General features: G+C 46.0%; 1 protein-coding gene across 1 annotated transcript in view; it reads left to right on the forward strand.

Annotated features, from left to right (window-relative positions):
• LOC139265352 (cilia- and flagella-associated protein 337-like) overlaps positions 1-20908 on the forward strand; it is a 119221-nt gene that overhangs the window by 63246 nt on the left and 35067 nt on the right. Inside the window, exons 14-15 of the mRNA XM_070882325.1 lie at positions 3920-4107; positions 8301-8498. Coding sequence (XP_070738426.1) covers positions 3920-4107; positions 8301-8498 — 386 coding nt within the window. The remainder of the gene's footprint in view (positions 1-3919; positions 4108-8300; positions 8499-20908) is intronic.

Here is a 20908-nt window from a genome sequence, read left to right on the forward strand (position 1 = left end):
CTGAGACTATGCCCTCTAGTTTTAGTTTTCCCAATGAGTGGAAATATACTCTTTGCATCCAACTTGTCCAGCCCTCTCATTATCTTAATGTTTCGATAAGATCACCTCTCATTCTTCTGAACTCCAATGAGTATCAACCCAACCTACTCAACCTATCTTCATAAGTCAACCCCCTCATCTCCAGAATCAACCTAGTGAACCTTCTCTGAACAGCCTCCAATGCAAGTATATCCTTCCTTAAATACGGACACCAAAACTGTACACAGTACTCTAGGTGTGGCCTTACCAATACCCTGTACAGTTGTAGCAGGACTTCTCTGCTTTTATACTCTATCCCCCTTGCAATAAAGGCCAACATTCCATTTGCCTTCCTGATTACTTGCTGTACCTGCATACTAACTTTTTGCGTTTCATGCACAAGGACCCCCAGGTCCCTCTGTACTGCAGCACTTTGCAATTTTTCTCCATTTCAATTGTAATTTGTTTTTCTATTTTTTCTGCCGAAGTGGATAACCTCACATTTTCCCACATTATACTGCAGCTGCTAGATTTTTGCCCACTCACTTAACCTGTCTATATCCCTCTGCAGATTTTTTGTGTCCTCCTCACAATTTGCTTTCTACATGCTGCATTTCGTTAAGTCCATTTTTCGTACAGATATTTGTTCAATCAACTAACTTTGTAACTTCAGTCACTTCATTTGGTTAATGTAATGAAAAGAATGATTTCAGTTTTTCCATCACCAGCTTTAGTCTCTTCATAGACACAACATCCCAATGGTTTGTATCATCAGCAAACTTGGCTACATTACACTCGGTCTCTTCATCCAAGTCATTAATATAGATTGCAAATGGTTGAGGCCCCAGCACCGATCCCTGTGGCACCCCACTAGTTACTGTTTGCCAACCGGAAAATTACCCATTCATCCTGACTCTCTGTTTTCTGTTAGTTAGCCAATCCTGAATCCATGCTATTATATTATCCCCAACCCCGAGAACTTTTATCTTGTGCAGTAACCTTTTATGTAGCACCTTATCGAATGCCTTCTGGAAATCCAAATACACCACATCCACTGGTTCCCCCTTATCCACCCTGCTCATTACATCCTCGAAGAACTCCAGCAAATTTGTCAAACATGATTTCCCTTTCATAAATCCATGCTGACTCTGCCTGACCGAATTTTGCTTTTTCAAATGTCCTGCTGCTGCTTTCTTAATAATGGAATCCAGCATTTTCCCAATGACAGATGTTAGGCTAACTGGTCTATAGTTTCCCGTTTTCCGACTGTCCTTTTTTAAATAGGGGCGTTACATTTGCAGTTTTCCAATCCGCTGGGACCTCCCCCGAATCTGCCTTTTTGCTTTTGATCGATCCAATATATATGTTTATAAAGCACAGTAGTTTAATTTATTTGGAATGACACTGCCACTTTTATGGAAAAATAATATAAAAACATGATTATATTTGGTAAATCAATTTATTTAAAGGAGCATTCGTTCCTGAATTTTTCAAAAATTACAGATAATAGATATTATATGATAGTCATCATTTCCTAGGCTCTGTGCAGGTCCATGATTGAAGATTTGGAGGCTCAGTTGAAAAAAAGTACAACTTTACTTTACAAATAATTTACCATTTTCCCACCCAATGGAAATTGAAAGTGCAACAACAGGTGGATAAAATCCTCATGCAATTCTGTGTCAGCATTGCTTTGGGTGTGCAAATGTCATTGAAGGTTAACAAATTGCATCTGATCCTAATTAGTCAAAAAACTAGGATAGTTCTGCCCATAAATATTTTAAGAGTGCATTTGACTGATTTGTCCACAGAGCGTATTCGAATGAAAAGTGATATTTTGACAGTTGCCATCTCTATCCTGGGACAATTTGGCTATAGCTACTAAATTTGTCTAGTTGATAAAGCTAACTGCTGAGCATCAATTTCAGGTGTCAGTTGAAAGTCCAGTACATTCATGTTGTAGTTATTTGCCTGCCATGTGATCTTTGTTCTTATTTGTACCAGATGCTATAGTGAGAATGATATTACTAAACTATGCACAAAATTTGCTTCCAATTTGCTGCAATGATAATGTTATTGACAAGTAGTCAATTTAAGAAGCTCTGCTCTTTCAAGTAAGATATTAATTATTACCTAATCAATGGCTCTGTGTATTTCTTATATTTTATAATCAGCATAAGCAGTACAATGAAAAACAGTATTAAAAAATAAAAATAAATCCTACCTTTGAAAATTGTAATCAGCAATTAGTACTCATTTTGATTAATGCCTCAATATTGAGAAACTCAAGTTTAAGCAAATGAACACTTTCTATTTGTCACTCAATGAGTTAAAAACTTTAAAGTAGTCTTCAATTAATATGTTCAGTTGCAGGAAAGTATTTGAGAATCTGCCATGCCAAAGATTTAGAAACAACTTTAAGGCGGCTTTAGAAAAATAAGTGCATCTTAGAAGATGTCTTCATTTATAATAACAAGTTAACTTACATTAACTTACAAGTTCATAATTGACATCCTTTGTGACTGTGACAAAGGTAACCTATCCCTCCTCGTCCTCCAGGACCTGTCTGCAGCCTTTGACACAGTTGACTACTCCATCCTCCTCCAATCCTCTCCACCATCGTCCAACTTGGTGGGACTGCACTCGCCTGGTTCCATTCTTATCTATCTAATCGTAGCCAGAAAATCTCGTGCAATGACTTCTCTTCTCACTGCTGCATCGTTACCTCTGGTGTTCCCCAAGCATCTATCCTTGGCCCCCTCCTATTTCTCATCTATATGCTGCCTCTTGGCGATATCATCCGACATGTACGCTAACGACACCCAGCTCTACCTTTCCACCTCTTCTCTTGACCCCACCATGGTCTCTAAATTGCCAGACTGTCCAGTACTGGATGAGCAGAATTTTTCTCCAATTAAATATTGGAAAGACCGAAGCCATTGTCTTTGTCCCCGCCACAAACTCCGTTCCCAGCCACTGATTCCATCCATCTCCCTAGCATCTATCTGAGGCTAAACCAGATTGTTCGCAACCTAGGCGTTATATTTGACCCTGAAATGAGCTTCTGGCCACATATCCGCAGCATAACTAAAACCGCCTCTTTCCACCTCCATAACATTGCCCCCCCCCCCACCTCTGCCTCAGCTCATCTGCTGCTGAAACCCTCATCCATGCCTTTGTTACCTCTAGACTTGACTACTCCAATGCACTCCTGGCTGGCCTCCCACATTCTACCCTATGTAAACTTGCGGTCATCCAAAACTAGGCCGCCCGTGTCCTAATTCGCACCACATACCGATCACCCATCACCTCAGTGCTCGCTGACCTACATTGGCTCCCGGTTAAGCAACGCCTCGATTGCAAAATTCGCATCCTTGTTTACAAATCCCTCCATGGCCTCCCCCCTCCCTATCTCTGTAATCTCAGTCTCACAACTCCACAAAATGTCTGCGCTCCTCAAATTCTGCCCTCTTGAACATCCCTGATTATAACTGCTCAACCATTGATGGCCGTGCCTTCAACTGCTTGAGCCCTAAGCTCTGGAACTCCCTCCCTAAACCTCTCCGCCTCGCTACCTTTCTTTTCTCATTTAAGACGCTCCTTAAAACCTCTCTGACCAAGCGTTTGGTCATCTGCCGTAATTTCTTCTTATGTGGCTTGGTGTCACATATATCTGTTTTGTCATAACACTGCTGTGAAGCGCATTGGGATGTTTTATTACATTAAAGGTGCTATATAAATAAAAGTTGTTATTTATAAAAATATGTTAACTCATTGAAGATCTATAAAGGGCATACCACCTTAGATGGTGTAGCTCTGGTTGTGTATTTATTTAGCTTTGCAATTAGGAGTGATTTCCTTACAAAATGGAAAGTTTTTTAGACTATCTTTTAAATTTCAGGTGGTGCAAACCTTGTGGCTTGTGGTGGTTCTGGGATTGTTCGCTTTTGGGATACCTTTAAAAGCCTTCTACTGGCAGAGTTTGAGGCACATGCTGATGCAGTGTCCATTATTATGACAGTTGATAAAAAAAGTGACTACCTTATTACAGGGGATGTGAATGGATGTATTAAAGTTTGGAACATACAGGTAAAGAACCTTTGCTTAAGTTTATGTGCACTATTTTATTTCTACGATCATCAGTTTCCAAATAAAAATCTACTTATGATGATTTGGAAGTTCTGAAAATTAGCCTTCAATTAGTGGTAACACATATGTTAAGTGTTAATTGGATTCAAATCAAGGAATACTGAATTCAATGGTACGTGTTAATTAGCTAACTATTTACAATTGTGGTGCTATTCCCACCAGTGTTTAACATTCAGAATTGAGCTGAGCTTCTGTTCCCTGCTTGGGCTTCTGTTGCAGACCAGATGAATTTTTTTGTATCAGATCTGAAGCTGATTCCATGATCCGGCACTCCCAGTCAACACATCATAAGAAATTTCAAGCAGATCTCAGGATGGTTCCATCTATTATGGATGGAATTTCACAGGCTGCGTGCCCCCCGTGATTTTTTGAGATTTTCTGATTGTAGGATTACCCCTCTGAACTCTCCAAAACTGGAGTGTTTTCCAATTATATTTGAATGCTCATTTCAGTTCTGGCTCTGAGAAAGCTTTTGATTTTATAATCTGAACACACCCACCATAACAAATGATTTTTCAGTGGGATTATGTACTCAAGTAGTTAAGCAATGTTTTTACCATATTAATTTGAATATAACTGAGAAAAATGATTTCATGAATTGGTTAGTGCATTTTTCTGCTAATAATAAAGTTGTTTGCTAAAATAGAACAAATAAAGACCTGGATCTAAATCAGCTCAAGGCCCTCTATTCCACCATAAAAGACAAGAACTCGCATTGTAAATATTAGATTTGGACAAAAGCAAACATAACCTAAATTAAACAGATTGTTCATAAATTTGTGGACTTTAATGTTAAAATAGACATAGTCCTGCAATTTACAGCCCCTTTGCTATCTGAACTTGTTTCTTGAGGAAAATAAACATGGTTTATTGTTTAGTATGTAACTTCACTCTCAGATCATCTCGATCTAATTTATTTTTTGATTACATTCACTCCCACAACCAGAAAATGTTGATACCATTTTATTATTTAGAAATTTAGAATTCAGCAGAGGAGGACAAAGGTTTTAATTCAGAGGGGGGAAATAGAGTATGAGAGTAAGCTTGCAAGGAACATAAAAACTGACTGCAAAAGCTTCTATAGATATGTGAAGAGAAAAAGATTAGTGAAGTCAAATGTAGGTCCCTTGCAGTCAGAATCAGGTGAATTTATAATGGGGAACAAAGAAATGGCAGACCAATTGAACAAATACTTTGGTTCTGTCTTAACTAAGGAGGACACAAATAACCTTCCAGAAATACTCGGGGACCGAGGGTCTAGCGAGAAGGAGGAACTGAAGGAAATCCTTATTAATCAGGAAATTGTATTAGGGAAATTGATGGGATTGAAGGCCGATAAATTCCCAGGGCCTGATAGTCTGCATCCAAGAGTACTTAAGGAAGTGGCCCTAGAAATAGTGGATGCATTGGTGGCCATTTTCCAACATTCTATCGACTCTGGATCAGTTCCTATGTATTGGAGGGTAGCTAGTGTAACCCCACTTTAAAAAAAAAAAGGAGGGAGAGAGAAAACTGGGAATTATAGACCGGTTAGTGGGGAAAATGTTGGAAAGCAGTGATAGGATCAGTCCAAGTCAGCATGGATTTATGAAAGGGAAATCATGCTTGACAAATCTTCTAGAATTTTTTGAGGATGTAACCAGTAGAGTGGACAAGAGAGAACCAGTGGATGTGGTGTATTTGGACTTTCAAAAGGCTTTCGACAAGGTCCCGCACAAGAGATTAGTGTGCAAAATTAAAGCACATGGTATTGGGGGGGGTAATGTATTGATGTGGATAGAGACCTGGTTGGCAGAAGGGAAGCAAAGAGTAGGAATAAACGGGTCCTTTTCAGAATGGCAGGCAGTGACTAGTGAGGTATCGCAAGGTTCAGTGCTGGGACCCCAGCTATTTATAATATACTTTCATGATTTAGACAAAGGAATTGAATGTGCTGTTTTTAAGGTCCTATTCATTCGCTCTACCAATCCGGAAGACTCTGGATGGTATGGGATGTGGAATTTTTGGTTAATCCCTAACAGGGTGCAAGCTTGCTTCATGATTTTTCCCGTAAAGTGTGTACCCTGGTCTGAGTCCAACTGTAGTGGCATTCCCCACCTGGGTAATATTTCCCCGGCCAGGATGTTAGCTACCATATCAGCGGTGCAGTTTCTAGTGGCGAAGGCTTCTACCCATTTTGTAAATTGGTCTATTATTACCAGACAGTACATTTTTCCCCTCTGACTATGCAGGGGCCCAGTAAAGTCTATTTGTAAGGCTTCCCAGGGTCTCTTTGGGCGAGTTTGGTGTCCCAGCCGGATCTTTATCTTTTTCCCCGGGTTGTGTTTAGCATATGTTATACATTTCCTACAATGGTTTTCTATGTCTCTACCCACTCCTTTCCACCACCAACATCGTGACATGGAGTTCATCATGCCGGTCCTACCGGTATGGGTGTATCTGTGGTAGAGACTCAATAGGTTTTGTTGGATACATTCCGGGGCCACTACATTGTCAATTTCCTTCAAACTCCATCCGCCCCTCTTTTAGCTCTGTTCTGTTCCCACCCTTCTGTTTCTTGAAGGGTGGATTCTTCCTGTATCTTGAGTATGTTTACTTCCTCCATTTGGGTAATACATGAGCCAATCGGGGCATTACTAGTCATATCTAATTCGGCTGCTTGTTTGGCAGCTTCGTCTGCCCAGGCATTTCCCTGCTGGTGCCTGTCCGTAATCTTTAGATGCACTTTAATTTTTATGACTGCACATTCCTGAGGGAGGAGGGATGCTTCTACCAATTCCTTAACTATCTCTTCGTGCCTAATGGGTGGTCCTCCCGATGTCACGTACCCCCGCCTCTTCCAAGCAGTCATATAATCATGTACCACCCCGAAGGCGTAATGGCTATCAGTGTATATGTTGACCCTTTTCCCTGCTAATTTTAATGCTTCGGTGAGGGCTACCAATTCCGCTACCTGAGCCGATAGGTTTCCCTCTAAGGGTCCCCTTTTCCTGACTTGTCCATTGTTGTCCACCACTGCCCATCCTGTTCGTGGGGTTCCGTCTACATATCGACGGGATCCATCCACGTAGAGGTCCATATCTGCCTTTTCAAGCGGGGTTTCACTAATCTGACTCCCTTCCTCCTCATTTCCCGTGAGACCACACTGGTGTTCTTTACCTTCGGTGACTATCCATCCTGCGGGATTATTCCCGTTGTCCTTTATTATAGTCACGCCGCCATTTGGGGGTAAGTGCATCGCTTCCCAATTGGCGCGCCAAGCGTCGGATACAGTTCTCAACCTTCCAGTGTTAAGTAATCTTACTTTGGGGAAGGTGTAGGGGTCTTGGGCATTCCCTTTAATTCGTGTTTGGGATGCAGGACGTTGTCTATATGTCTCCCCTAATTACAGACACCCGGGAACACTTCTCATCACAGCCGCCTGTGAGTGGAGATGTTCCCCAAATAGCAAAATCGTACATCATTTATACATTTCATAGACCCCTTGCTCCTCGGTATGACCTTCCTCGATCTCTAATTGGGTTACCTTATCAATAATATTTTGGATTGACAGACCAGGATCTCAAGGTAACCTTAGACCTTAACTGGGATGACCTCATTGGGTTAGAATTTGCTGATCGTACATAATGCCTAAAAGTCTGTTTAGAGTCTTTTCACAGAGTCTTATCAGTATCTGTTTAGAGTCTTCCATGGTGTCTTATCTTGTCAGACTGGACATACCTTAATGTTATCTAGTGTCCCAGTACATCAGTGTTGAATCAGAGGCCTCTGGGTCCTTGGTGCTGGAATATGTTAGAATGTGTGAGGTCAGCTACAGACCATTTACCCCTTTTGCTGAGCCGATGTAGAAGCCGGCACTTTAAATCTTATTTCCCTTATACCCCTAATGCCAATTTTCTCTTCCACTATGTTTCTATGTTTCTATTATATTTTCCTGTTTGCAGGCAGTTGAGCAAGGTTTTATCCACTTATACCCCTAATGACAATTTTCTCTTACACTGTTTCTATTATATTTTCCTGTTTGCAGGTAGATGAGCAAGATTTTATCCATCTAGAATAGAACATTGATGTTATTCGTTCAGCTGTTGTGAGGAACTAAACTGCACATTATGCTTCTGTTTGTTTCTGATTAGGAGTACTGCTTGTGTTCCAGTGACATTGTCATTACTCAACATCCACCAATAGTGGCAGCAATACAACCTCATACAGATTGCATCAGTCACCTTGAAACTTGTGTGCAGGATGACCATTTGCTAATTCTTTCTGCATCTGCTGATTGCAGTATTGTTTTGAGTGACATTTCTGGATCAGTGATTGGTGTATTTGGACAGGTACAGATAATCTTTCTTTAATTTTACTGAAATTATCAAGTTGGTTGCATGTATGCAGGCTAAGAAACTAATACTGTGCCATTGTAAGATTTCTAAATCTCTGGCATTAAATGGACAGCAAGACTGATTCTTTTAAAACAATTCGGAACAGTTTATACAACACACACACATGCACATTTATCAGCAGTCGTCGGCTATCCTATGGATCTTACTTAGTTACAACAGATACAATGTTACAATAATGACTTATAAAAAGGTATATGTCACTTTCCTCAGGCTGGCTGGCTGAACACACAGCTTGTTTTTTCGGCTGGTCATCAGCAGGAGGTCTGCCATGTGCTCAGGAGAGAAGGAGAAGAGGAGAGAAAAATCTTTGGCTTGAGTTCCTCAGAAAGCCCCATGATTTGATCTTGGTCCCAGGGCAGTTCCTTAATGGCTCTCCTCACCCATGTGTCTGTCTGGAGGCTCCTTGATTAGGTTAATGGCTTTCCAATTAATAAAATACACAAACACCATGCTGGAGGTCTGTGAGCTTCCATTTTGAATCTTTCAAAACTGTCTTTTCGTATAGTCTACACTTTCAACATTTATACAGACACAGAATCAATTTTATTGCTGAAAACTTTTATTTTTACAAACTCCCCACCTTGAGGGGGAAATATCCTTATTGACCCCTCATATGGTTTATCTCCTCAGGGATCACATACCATAAACATTGAGAGGGTTCTGTAGTTCTGCTGTTTATGAGTTTTAAACTTAGAGAGAGAGAGAGAAAAATGGATGGCCTGACTTGGCCCCCACCTTGTAAGGTGTATGCCACACGTAGGGGATTTACTATAGTACAACAAAATCTCCAGCGGAGATGCCCCCCTTCCCGTATCTTCGGTGCACCGTCACTTCTCAAAGTACATTAATGATTGATGATGTTCGGGAGTTATGCTGCAGCTCCCACTTCTCCATCTTCCCTCGGCTTCGGTCATGACCAGTATCGTCCTGACAATCGTGAGGATCCGTAACATAGTCTGTCGGAAACAAGATCAGTGCAGTATTTACTCTTTGGCAGCCTTTAACTGATTAATGTGAAACCATTTCTTGTACTTAACGCCCTTTATCCCGAGTAACTGAATCAAATAAACCGCGGGATTCAATCGGTCTATAATTTTATGCAGTCCCCACCACCTGGGCTCAAAGGCAGCTTCCTTTTCCTATAATTTGGAATCATTACTGAGTCTCCCACCTTGTATTCACAGGGACGGACTTTCTTCTCAAAGTACCTTTTAATTTGTCTTCTTGACTTCCCCAATTTGATGGCCACTAATCGATTGATCTGATCGGTGTGATCTACCACTTGTTCCAACCACTTGGAATTACATGTTTTCATTATCAGGCGACTCATCCCTGTTAGTGTTAGCTGGCCTGGTGTTCTCATGGGCCTCCCCGTCATGGCCTGATATGGGGAGACCCCTGTTATTCTATGAGGTGTGGACCTCATTGCCATTAAGCACATTGGCAGCATGTTAGCCCATTGAGTGGGGTGGTCCACGCACAATTATTTTAACATTAACTTGAGGGTCCTGTTCCCCCTTTTGACTCCTCCGGACGACTGGGGGTGATGAGCAATATGTAATTTGTGTTTTATCCCCAACATTTCCTGCAGGTAGGTAAAAATTTTACTGGTAAAGTGTGAACCTTGATCGCTGTCCACTTGTACTGGTACTCCCCACCTACAAAACACATGATTCAATAGTGTTTTGGCTGCTGTGATGCGGTGTTGGAGCGGCAGGGGATTGCTTTGATCCATTTAGTGAATTGATCCACCACCACTAGGGCATGCTGAAAATTGCCTTGCACCTGTGGAAGTGGCCCAATGAAGTCTCTCTGGAGATGAGTCTAGGGCCCTTGAGGTGGGGGTGCACTTTGAAGCAAGGCTCGGTTACTGCATGCGGGAGGATTGTGTTGCAAGCACGGTAGGCATCGTGCCACGTGTTGGTTGATTGTTTCCCTCATGGAAGGCCACCAAGCTGTGGATGCTACCTTATAGAAGGTTACCAGGACCAAATAGTGCCCTGCTGTGGGGTGGGAGTGAAAGAGGGAGAGTAGTTTCTGACCCATCTCTGGTGGAACACACACCAGCGGGCTGGCATTTGGCTTTCTTTTGAACATCAGCAACTGCTCATCTGAGTCAGGGGCAGTGGCTAGTATGGTATTGGGAGCCCAGGCTGTTGGTTGAGGAAGGGGTCTGCCTTCCTCGTGCCAGGCGCTTACAACAGCATATGATCAGTATTGCTGCTGCAGGGATTTCAAATCTAGGTGATCTTTTGTGGCGGCCTTGCTAACAGCATTGCAGAACTAAACAACTATATCCTCTATCTCCCCATCAATCGCAGCATCCTTGGCTGCTCTGTAATTTCCCTCACTATGTGGACCCCCTTTTCTATGGGCTGCTACCTTACCTATGAAGCAGGGCTAGGATCGCTGTTTAAGGTATGACCAGAGCAGGTGTAACCAGGGCCATGGACCAGGGCCTTACCGTCTATCGTACGATAGTCATTTTTGTGGTATGGGGCAGGGAGAGCATGGTGTTTATAGCATAGGCACTATCAGACCAAATATTCACGGGTCTATCTGAGGTTTCCTTTACAACAGCTAGAAGTGCGGCGATTTCTGAATATTGTGAAGACTTTCTGTTGCATCTTTGCTGGATGGTTCTTTCTGGCAATACCACATCATACTCGGTGTGAGGGGATTCTTCAATGTGATATGAGGACCCATCGATAGAGACATCTGGGGTACCCTGTATCTCCTCTTCCTGCACAGGATGGGTCTCAAAGTTAACCAGGGGTAGCAGACATTCATGCAAGTCCCTTTCATAGATCAGAAATTGTGGCAGCAATGTGGTGGGTTTGGAAATGGTATCAATGTTTCTTTCCATAAATTCCAGTGTCCATTTGCTGAGGCGCTGCAAGGAAACGAGTGAATCTCCAGGGTTCATCAGTAGTTTCAGAGGTGTGTGTCCGCTGTGCAGGATTGTAGCTTGTAACCCAATAATAAAGGTAAAGTGATGTACCGACCAGAAGACGGCCAGTAGGTGGCGCTCGCATGCGGTATACGTCTTTTCTGCCCCCTGCAGGATTCGAGACGCATATGCAATGGGCTGTCGTCGATCAGCTCGCATTTGGCACAGAACTGCAGTGAGGCTTTGCTCTGTGGCCCCGACCTCCAAATGGGAAGGGCTGCGTGGGGATCAGAAGTGATCAGACATGCGGCCTGTGAAACTGCCGTTTTTAATTTAGCCACAGACTGGGTATGTCATCACCCTGCAGTTTTATTAAATCATACAGGGGCTTTGCACACTCTGCAAAGCCTGGGATAAAGTTCTTTTGGTACCCCACCAAACCCAAGAATGACCGTAGGGCTGTTTTGGAAGGAGGTAATGGCAGTCGCTGTATTATCTCCACCTTGTAAGAGTTGGGGGATGATCCCTCTGGAGAAATGAACACTCCTAGAAAGGTGACCCGTTCTTTTACTAATTGAGCCTTACGGGGATTCACCTTTAGTCCCGCCTGAGCTAACAATGTCAAAAGTTCGTGCAAAATGGACAGATGCTCCTCCATGCTGTTGGTTGCCAGCAGTAGGTCGTCTATGTACTGCAGCAAGCAAGTAGGGCGGGAAAAGTCTTTTAAAATTGCAGCCATTCTTTTGTGGAATATCGTGGAGGCATTGTGGAACCCCTGAGGCAGGCATGTCCAGGTGTAGCTCTGGTTCTCAAATGTGAATGCAAATTTGTACTGGTCTTCCCTCTTAATAGGGATACTCCAGAATCCATTGGCGATGTCGAGGGTCGAGAAGTACTTGGAACCAGCAGGAATTTTACTACCGGTGAGCAGGCTGGTGTTACAGAATTTAACTTTCTGTAATCAATAGTCAGTCACCAGCTGCTATCAGGCTTTTTAACTGGCCATGTGGGTGAATTGGTCATGAAAGTGCCTGTCCTAAGAACACCCTACTCAACTCGGGATTTTATGATGTCTCGGATGCAAGGGTGATTCTCCCTTGGGATGGGGTATGTAAGTGGTTTCCACTTGGATGTTTTCGACGCACCCCCAAGTTACACTAGTTCTAGACCTGGGAATGATTGCTGTACTGAACAGATGAATGAGTCACGGACAAATACCTCGGTCTCAACCGGCAATGCTTTATTAAAGCTAAATACACACCTGCACCCAGTAAAACCACACACACTCTGATGTGTCAAGCAAACAAATGCAGTACAATACATATTGTGACCTTTCTAACAGGCCTCTATCGCAAAGTACCCCAACATCTAAAACACCTCCCCTGTAAACCCTGAAGAATTTGCTTGGGAGAATACACGATACCCCCTCACACCGTGGCTGTGATCTTAAAAGATGTGTGTGCAGAAATGCTCACTGATTTCACTGGCTTACTCGCTGCTTATTCTGATGAAAAGATGTCTCTTCTGGTTTCTTCCCTCCGTCACAATACGGTGGGTTGGATTCTTGTAGGGGCAAAGCAGCGAGGCAAGAGAGAGAGCTGTGTCCACATGGCATGCTTTTATATCCCAAGTTCATTTGCCTTTTCAGGCTGAATAAAATTTGTTTTGAGGCTTCCTATGGGTGTGTCTTCTGCTTTTACCCAATAAGGTTCCTTGTTTTGAGGCTTCCTGTGTTTGAGTCCAGTGATAGGTTTTCGCTTCCAGGCAGTCTGGGCTTAATGGCTCTCTATTGTTCTGGTAACTCATCCAGGTAATTGGTCCGATCACTGATTGATGAGGTCACCTTGCCTAACAGTGGATTCCATTAGCCCACCTCCTGCCTTATGTTGGCCATTGTCATTCCAGACTCCCTGCCCATCATTCTAAGTCCAACATAGAGTCGCACCTAGGACCCTCCCACAAACTGCTTCCAGCTTTCTTTCTGTGGTGAGAAAAATATTAAACGCAATGTCAAGACAATGTCCAATAAATTCTTGGGGGTTCAATGCCTCCAGTCCTTACAGTCCCCACTGTGATATTTCAAGAGTGTTCTAGAACATATCAACATCCGCTGGTGAGCAAGCATCATGGTTCCCAATCAATTCTATCCCCTTTTACTTTTAAAACACCCCGAATATACGTCTCCAAAATACAACTGTGCATCGCACTATTACCATATAGATACAGAAAGTTACATTCAAGGTTCATTAACTACGGCCTCCCATTGACTCCGGATCACCTGACTTCTCTTTTTACAAGAAATACACAACAGGTATATCACAATCAAAAACTGTACAATGACAAGAGCATGTGAGCATATCCGAATCCACGGAGGAACTTCCACACTTATACCAAGGTCTCACCAGGGTGGGAAAGTTATCCGTTCCCCTGTGTCCCGGTTTGTCTGTTCCAGTGTGAAATAATGTTTTTGGGATAGCTCAACAGCCTTCAATAACGTTGTTAGGTGTTCCGGCAGAAAAGGAATCTAATACCCGAACTGGGTAATGTACTGTTGCAGGTTCGGGATCATGTCATTTACCATAATGTGCACCGTGGATGGTTCTGGGATTGGAATAATACGTTCCTGTGCCACTTGAACTTCTGCATGGTGCTGTCGGTGACCGGACACCAAGTGTCCCGGTGCACTCGATACCGGTCCACACTCGTGGTTACGCAGTGTGTCCCGTTGCCCGCATATGCTACTTGAGGTGGAACGTGTCTCTAGGCCCTCACCTCCATGGTGTAGTTGATAGGATCTCGACGCCCGGGGGGAAGCTCGGGTGGACTCGGAAGAGGAAGGAGAAGATAGCGAGGATTGGGGGCAGGGTACGGACGTCCGACCACCGCTTGAAGCGCCAAAGGGACCAATGCATCCCATAAGGCAGCAGAAATATGGTGCGGTCAAAGTCAAAGGGCGCATTCACAACCCCATAACTGCAAAATATGATTTCAGGGGTGACCAAGCTTAACAACGAAGGAGACCCATTGGTCCACTTCACGGAGGTGGAACAGGTGGGAGGGATTAATGGGTGTAACGAAGCAGAGGTTCACAAGCTGCTATTATTTTCCCTGGAGGGGAAGATGTATCAGGCCCTATTTGCCGAAAGCAAGAGGGGGCAGGGAACCATAGAGGGCTTAAAGGAGGAAATCCTAAGAGCAATGGGTTACACCCAAGGTAGTCATTCTCCAGGGTAGAGAGGACGCAACTCAGGCTTTTGCAGACCGGCTCTGGCCGGTCTATAATAAAGCCTGTAATGGAGTGCTGGACCGAGTGCAGTTGCAGGGGGAGCCAAGGAACTATTGGCTCAGGACACTAGTGTCAAAGAGTTTGCCCCGGATTAGGGTAAAGTCCGAGAACTGGTTTGACCCTGAGAATCTCCAGAACATGGAGGCGGATGTGCTCCGTCATGGCATTTAACGATGGCGTGGAGGAGGAGGTCAAACCAGTTAAAGGGAAGGTTCACGAGTTAAAGGCCAGTGAGGGTAGTTAAAGGGAACGGTGCCAGGAAGGAGATAGCTCAGAGAGGGCTAGGACATGTTTCGGGTGTGGGAAGACGGGACACTGGAGGAGAGACTGCCCGGCCCCGAGGAGGGGGCAAGGCAAAGGGGATCCTCCAGTACTTAAATCAAAACCTGTCAAGGCGAAGGGACCGACCCCGGAACAATTTGATGTTCTGGTGGCTGCCCTTCGGACAGCTTTTGAGCCAGGGCAGGGAAGGGTAGACACTGCCGTGAACAGGGAAATCCCGACCGCTCCAGTAATCCCACCACCCTAACTAGCAGGCACCCAGCCTGAGTAGCTGTGTTCGCTCACATACGATGAGTGGAGTAGACCATGCGTGAAGGTGGGGGTGGAAAAGGTAGTGGGGAAGTATTTGTTGGACACCGAAGCTTCCAGTATGGTGATTCACGCAAATGATCCGACTACCTCACCTTGGTCGAGCAAGGTTCCACACAGTCTGGTGGGGTTCACAGGGAACGAACAGGCGGGGTCGATCTCCAGGCCGTTAGCCATCGATTTAGGATCAATCCATGCAAAATGGAAGTGTATCCTGCTGAAATGGGAGCAGCCAAGGTCAGGAGTCCTAGGGGCCGACTTTATGTTAGCCCACAGAATCATAGTGGATTTGAGGCATCACTGCCTTTGGGGAGCAGTGGGTTCCGATAATGAGGAAGAAGTTGTGGTGATCCCAAGGAAGGAGGAGGGTAAAGACACAGTGTGTACAATGAAGCCGAAGGGTAGTTACGACCTAGAGCAATTAGTCAATAATACTCCAGCCGAATACCAGACTTACGCGCGGGACGATCTCGCATCGCTCGCCACACACAAACACGACTGCAGTAAGGTGACGGGGATAGAAGTCAGGGTATAAGGAGACTCCACGTCCCGACCGCAGAAACAGTATAATTTCCCCAAGGAGGCAGAGGCCGACTTAGAGATGGCACTTGGATCCCTGGTAGCCCAGGAGGTGTTGGGGCCCATCGCCACACATGTGAACTCTCCACTTTGGCCGGTTCGGAAACTGGACCAGTCGTGGAGGGCCACCGTGGACTATCGGGTGCTCAACAAGAACATCCCAGTTTGCACGCCCACTGTGCTGATCCAGGAGCGGCACGGCAAGCTGAGACCTGTGGCTTACTCCTCAAGAGTCCTCACCGATGTAGAACGGGGGTACAATTGCAAGAGGCACCTCTTCACGGTGTCATCCCAGATCATTCTACTAACCCACCACACCCCCACTCAGATGTTACTAGATGGGAGGATAAAGGACGGCACAGTGAGCAGTGTTCGCATTGCTTGCTCGACTTAATAGCTCTCACAGATGAATCAGCGAGTGCAAGGCCTGTGTGAGCCCAAGCTGGCAGCTAGCATGATCTGTGCAGGGACGGCCCATAAGTATTCGGTAGAGGGAGTATGGGACGTAGACATCGGATTTTGGGCCGGGTTACATCCCACGGGACGCGAAATATATGTCGAAGGATCCAGTTCGGTGGTAGCAGGGACGCGTTTCACTGGGTGTGGGATTTATGATCCGACGGCAGGCATTGCAAGGGCCATTAAACTCCCGAGCACCTGAGTGCTCAGCACGCCGAACTGTCGGCGGTGGCGTACGTCGTTGCCCACGCCGACGAGTTCCCGACCCCATACACCATCTGCTCGGATTCCATTTTCGTATGGCAATTTGTGCACCGAATACTTGGCCATCTGGTCTCATCGCGATTTCACTTCCGCAGACGGGAAACCCTTAGCATCCAAACCACTGTTGCAAAGGATCTTAGAGAACCAGGGAAGCCATTACATACATAAAGTAAAGGCCCATTCCAAGACAGAGCCCAGAGGGGAAGGCAACCAAAAGGCTGATGAGCCAAGGAGGGAGTCAAAACAGGAGAGTTTTGGGACCCATACGGGTTCAGCCCAGTAGCAGCGATCCGGGACAAAGAGGGGGCACAAGGGAGTGTAGGGGTACCATTGGCCCCGCACTTGACGAAAGTCCAGGCACAGGATCCTGTCCTCAAGGTTGTCTTGGAACAGCTGGCTATGGGAGAAAAGGTAGAGGACCTGGTCGGGGTAGCGGGCATTACTTTAAAGGGAATGCTTTTCAGGGGAGATCAGTGGGTAGTTCCAGAACAGCACCAGAGGGAATTCCTCCAGATAGCTCATGGGGGCCCAGGAGCAGGACACCCAGGGCTGGAGACTAGCTGGCAGAGGGTAGAACAGGCAGGGTGGTGGCCGGCACTGAGGGAGGATGTCCGCTATTTTTGCGCAGACTGTCTGGTGTGCGCAGCGAACAACCCCGATCCAAAGAAAAGAAACGTTCCCATGGGACACACGAGAAGGGTAGAGAGACCACGGCAGTCGGTGCAGGTCGATTACATCGGGCCATTGCCCACCGCAAAGGGGGGTTACAAGTACTGCTTGGTCCTAGTGGATGTATCCTCGAAGTGGGTTGAAGCCTTCCCTTGCTGATCAGCCACAGCGTTGGCGACGGCAAGGATCTTGGTGAGGGAAGTGTTCTCTAGGTGGGGACTGCCACAGATTGTGCAGTCCGACCAGGGGAGTCACTTCACAGGGCAGGTCATGCAGGCTATCTTGAAAGTGCAAGGAATAGAAGGAAAAATGGCATGTGGCTCACAACCCACAGTCATCAGGGGTTGTGGAGCGACTTAATCGGACCACTAAAAAAAGGCTGCGGAAGGAAACAGGGCAGTCACTGAAAAGGTGGGTTGAGGTCCTGCCGCTTGTCCTGATAGGGGTCTGAGCCAGCCTCTCCAGAAGCACAGGGTATTCCTGCAAGAGCTAATGACTGGTAGGGTCATGCACACGCCCACCCATGTTCTGGGGCCGGTTCTCACAGCGGGGCAGGTGAGAGAGGTAAACCGGGACAAGTTTGTCAAGAATCTGTTCAAGCACTTGAAACAGATTCATTGGCAAGCTGCCAGCAACATGGGGAAGCAGCACCGGAGAAACCACCAGTGGAAGGTAGGGGATCAGGTCATGGTCTGCAATTAAGCTCGGGTGGGCATGTTTGAGCCTTTGTACATGGGACCCTACAGCATCGTAGATAAGGCCAGTCCCATGGTGTACGCGATTAAGCTTCCGAAGTGCACAAAGTGGTTCCTAAGTGAACCAGTGCAAGTTGTTTATATTGTGTTCCTAACAGATGAGACTGCACACAAGGAGGGTAAAGTAACAGTGACCTCAGTCTTTATTTAAGACACTCCAGAGTGAGGAACAGGCCTTAGGGGCCGGCTTATATACAGTGCTCCCAAGGAGTGCTGGGATCCCTTGGGACTGCAGGGGATGCACTCCCTGGTGGCGGAACATGGGAGTGCATGTTTTACAGATACACAACATCACTACCCCCCAAAGTCAAAGTGAAAACTATTTACAAGGTGAGGCGGTCGGGAGCCTTTCTTTCCCTGGTGGACCGCCTCGGTACAAATGTCTGTTCTGGTGTGTTGGCTGTGTCCTCGCTGGGCTGGCGTGTTGGCCCTGCAGGGCTGCTAGGTGAGCCTGGCCTTGTTGGGCGTGATGGGTTCAATTTCCTGGTCGGGGGTGGTGTCGTTGATCCTTTGAGTGTGTGTTGTGGGCTCGAAAAAGTGGTGTCTGCTGTGGGTTGTTCAGGGCAGTCTATGAACCGCAGCCTCATTTGGTCCAGGTGCTTTCTGCAAATTTGTCCATTGCCTAGTTTGACTACAAACATCCTACTCCCTTCTTTAGTTATCACCGTACCCGCGATCCACTTGGGACCATGTCCATAGTTTAGCACAGACACAGGGTCATTCAGATCAATTTCCCATGTCACAGTGGCACGGCCATCGTTTACATTTTGTTGCTGCCGCCTGCTCTCTATCTGATCATGCAAGTTGGGGTGAACCAGCAAGAGTCTGGTTTTAAATGTCCTTTTCATGAGTAGCTCAGCCAGGGGCACCCCTGTGAGCGAGTGGGGTCTTGTGCGGTAGCTGAGCAGTACTCGGGACAGACAGGTTTGGAGTGAGCCTTCTGTGACTCTTTTAAGACTCTGTTTGATTGTACTACCCACTCTGCCTGCCCATTAGAGGCCGGTTTAAACGGGGCCGAGGTGACATGTTTGATCCCATTGTGGGTCATGAATTCTTTAAATTCGGCACTGGTGAAACATGGCCCGTTGTCACTGACCAGTATGTCAGGCAGGCCATGAGTGGCAAACATGGCCCTCAGGCTTTCAATGGTGGCGGTGGCGGTGCTTCCCGACATTATTTCACGTTCAATCCATTTTGAAAAAGCATCCACCACCACCAGGAACATTTTACCGAGAAATGGGCTCACATAGTCGACATGGATCCTCGACCATGGTCTGGATGGCCAGGATCACAAACTTAGTGGTGCCTCTCTGGGCGCGTTGCTCAACTGAGCACACACGTGGCATTGCCATAAACAGGACTCTAAGTCAGAGTCGATACCGGGCCACCACACGTGGGATCTGGCTATCGCTTTCATCATTACTGTACCCGGGTGTGTGCTATGAAGATCTGAGATGAACGTCTTCCTGCCCTTTTTTGGTAGCACTACGCGGTTACCCCACAACAGGCAGTCTGCCTGAATGGACAGTTCGTCCTTTCGCCGCTGGAACGGCTTGATTAGCTCTTGCATTTCAACGGGGATGCTGGCCCAGCTCCCATGCAGTACACAGTTTTTTACTAGGGACAGCAGAGGATCTTGGCTGGTCCAAGTCCTAATCTGGCGGGCTGTGATAGGTGATTTATCATTTTCAAACGCTTCCATGGCCACCAACAAGTCTGCGGGCTGCGCCACCATCAACAAGTTTGCAGGCTGCGCCATTTCCACCCATGTGGTGGGCAATGGTAGCCGACTGAGAGAATGCGCACATTTCTCGGTGCCTGGCCTGTGGCAGATGGTATAGTTATACACTGATAGCGCGAGTGCCCACCTTTGTATGCAGGCTGAGGCATTAGTATTTATCCCCTTGTTTTTAGTGAACAGAGATGTGAGGAGCATGTGATCGGTTTCCAGCTCAAATTTGAGGCCAAACAGTTACTGATACATTTTCTTTACCCCGAACACACACGCTAATGCCTCTTTCTCACTCATGCTGTAGGCCTTTTCGACTTTACACAAGCTCCTGGAGGCATAGGCGAAAGGTTGCAACTTCCCCGCAGCGTTAGCTTGTTGTAATACACACCCGACTCTATACGACGACGCTAGCACAAGTCTTTTACATGGGTTATACACTACAAGCAGCTTGTTGGAGCATAAAATATTTCTGGCTTTCTCAAAAGCAATTACTTGTTTTTTTCCCCATACCCAGTTCTCAGCTTTTCGCAATAACACATGTAGGGGCTCGAAGAGGGTGCTTAACCCCGATAGGAAGTTACCAAAATAGTTGAGGAGTCCCAGAAACGACCGCAGCTCTGTGACGTTCTGTGGCCTGGACACGTTCCTGATAGCCTCTGTCTTGGCGTCTGTGGGCCGAATGCAATCCGCCGTGATCTTTCTCCCCAAAAACTCCACTTCTGCTGCCATGAAAACGCATTTCGACCTCTTCAGCCGCAGCCCTACGCAATCCAATCGCTGGAGGACCTCCTTCAGGTTTTGTCGGTGCTCGACGGTGTCCCGGCCCGTGACCAATATGTCATCCTGAAAAACCACTGTGCGTAGTACCGACTTGAGTAGGCTCTCCATGTTTCTCTGGAAGATCGCTGCAGCCAACCGAATTCCAAAGGGGCATCTGTTGTAGATGAACAGTCCCTTGTGCGTGTTGATGCAGGTGAGGCCCTTCGGAGACTCCTCCAGCTTCTACGTCATGTAGGCCGAAGTCAGGTCGAGCTTGGTGAACGTCTTGCCTCCTGCCAGCGTCGCAAATAGGTCGTTTGCCTTAGGTAGCGGGTATTGTCCTGTAGCGAGAAACGATTA

Source organism: Pristiophorus japonicus, chromosome 6, assembly GCF_044704955.1.
Source record: "Pristiophorus japonicus isolate sPriJap1 chromosome 6, sPriJap1.hap1, whole genome shotgun sequence".
Lineage (NCBI taxonomy): Eukaryota > Metazoa > Chordata > Chondrichthyes > Pristiophoridae > Pristiophorus > Pristiophorus japonicus.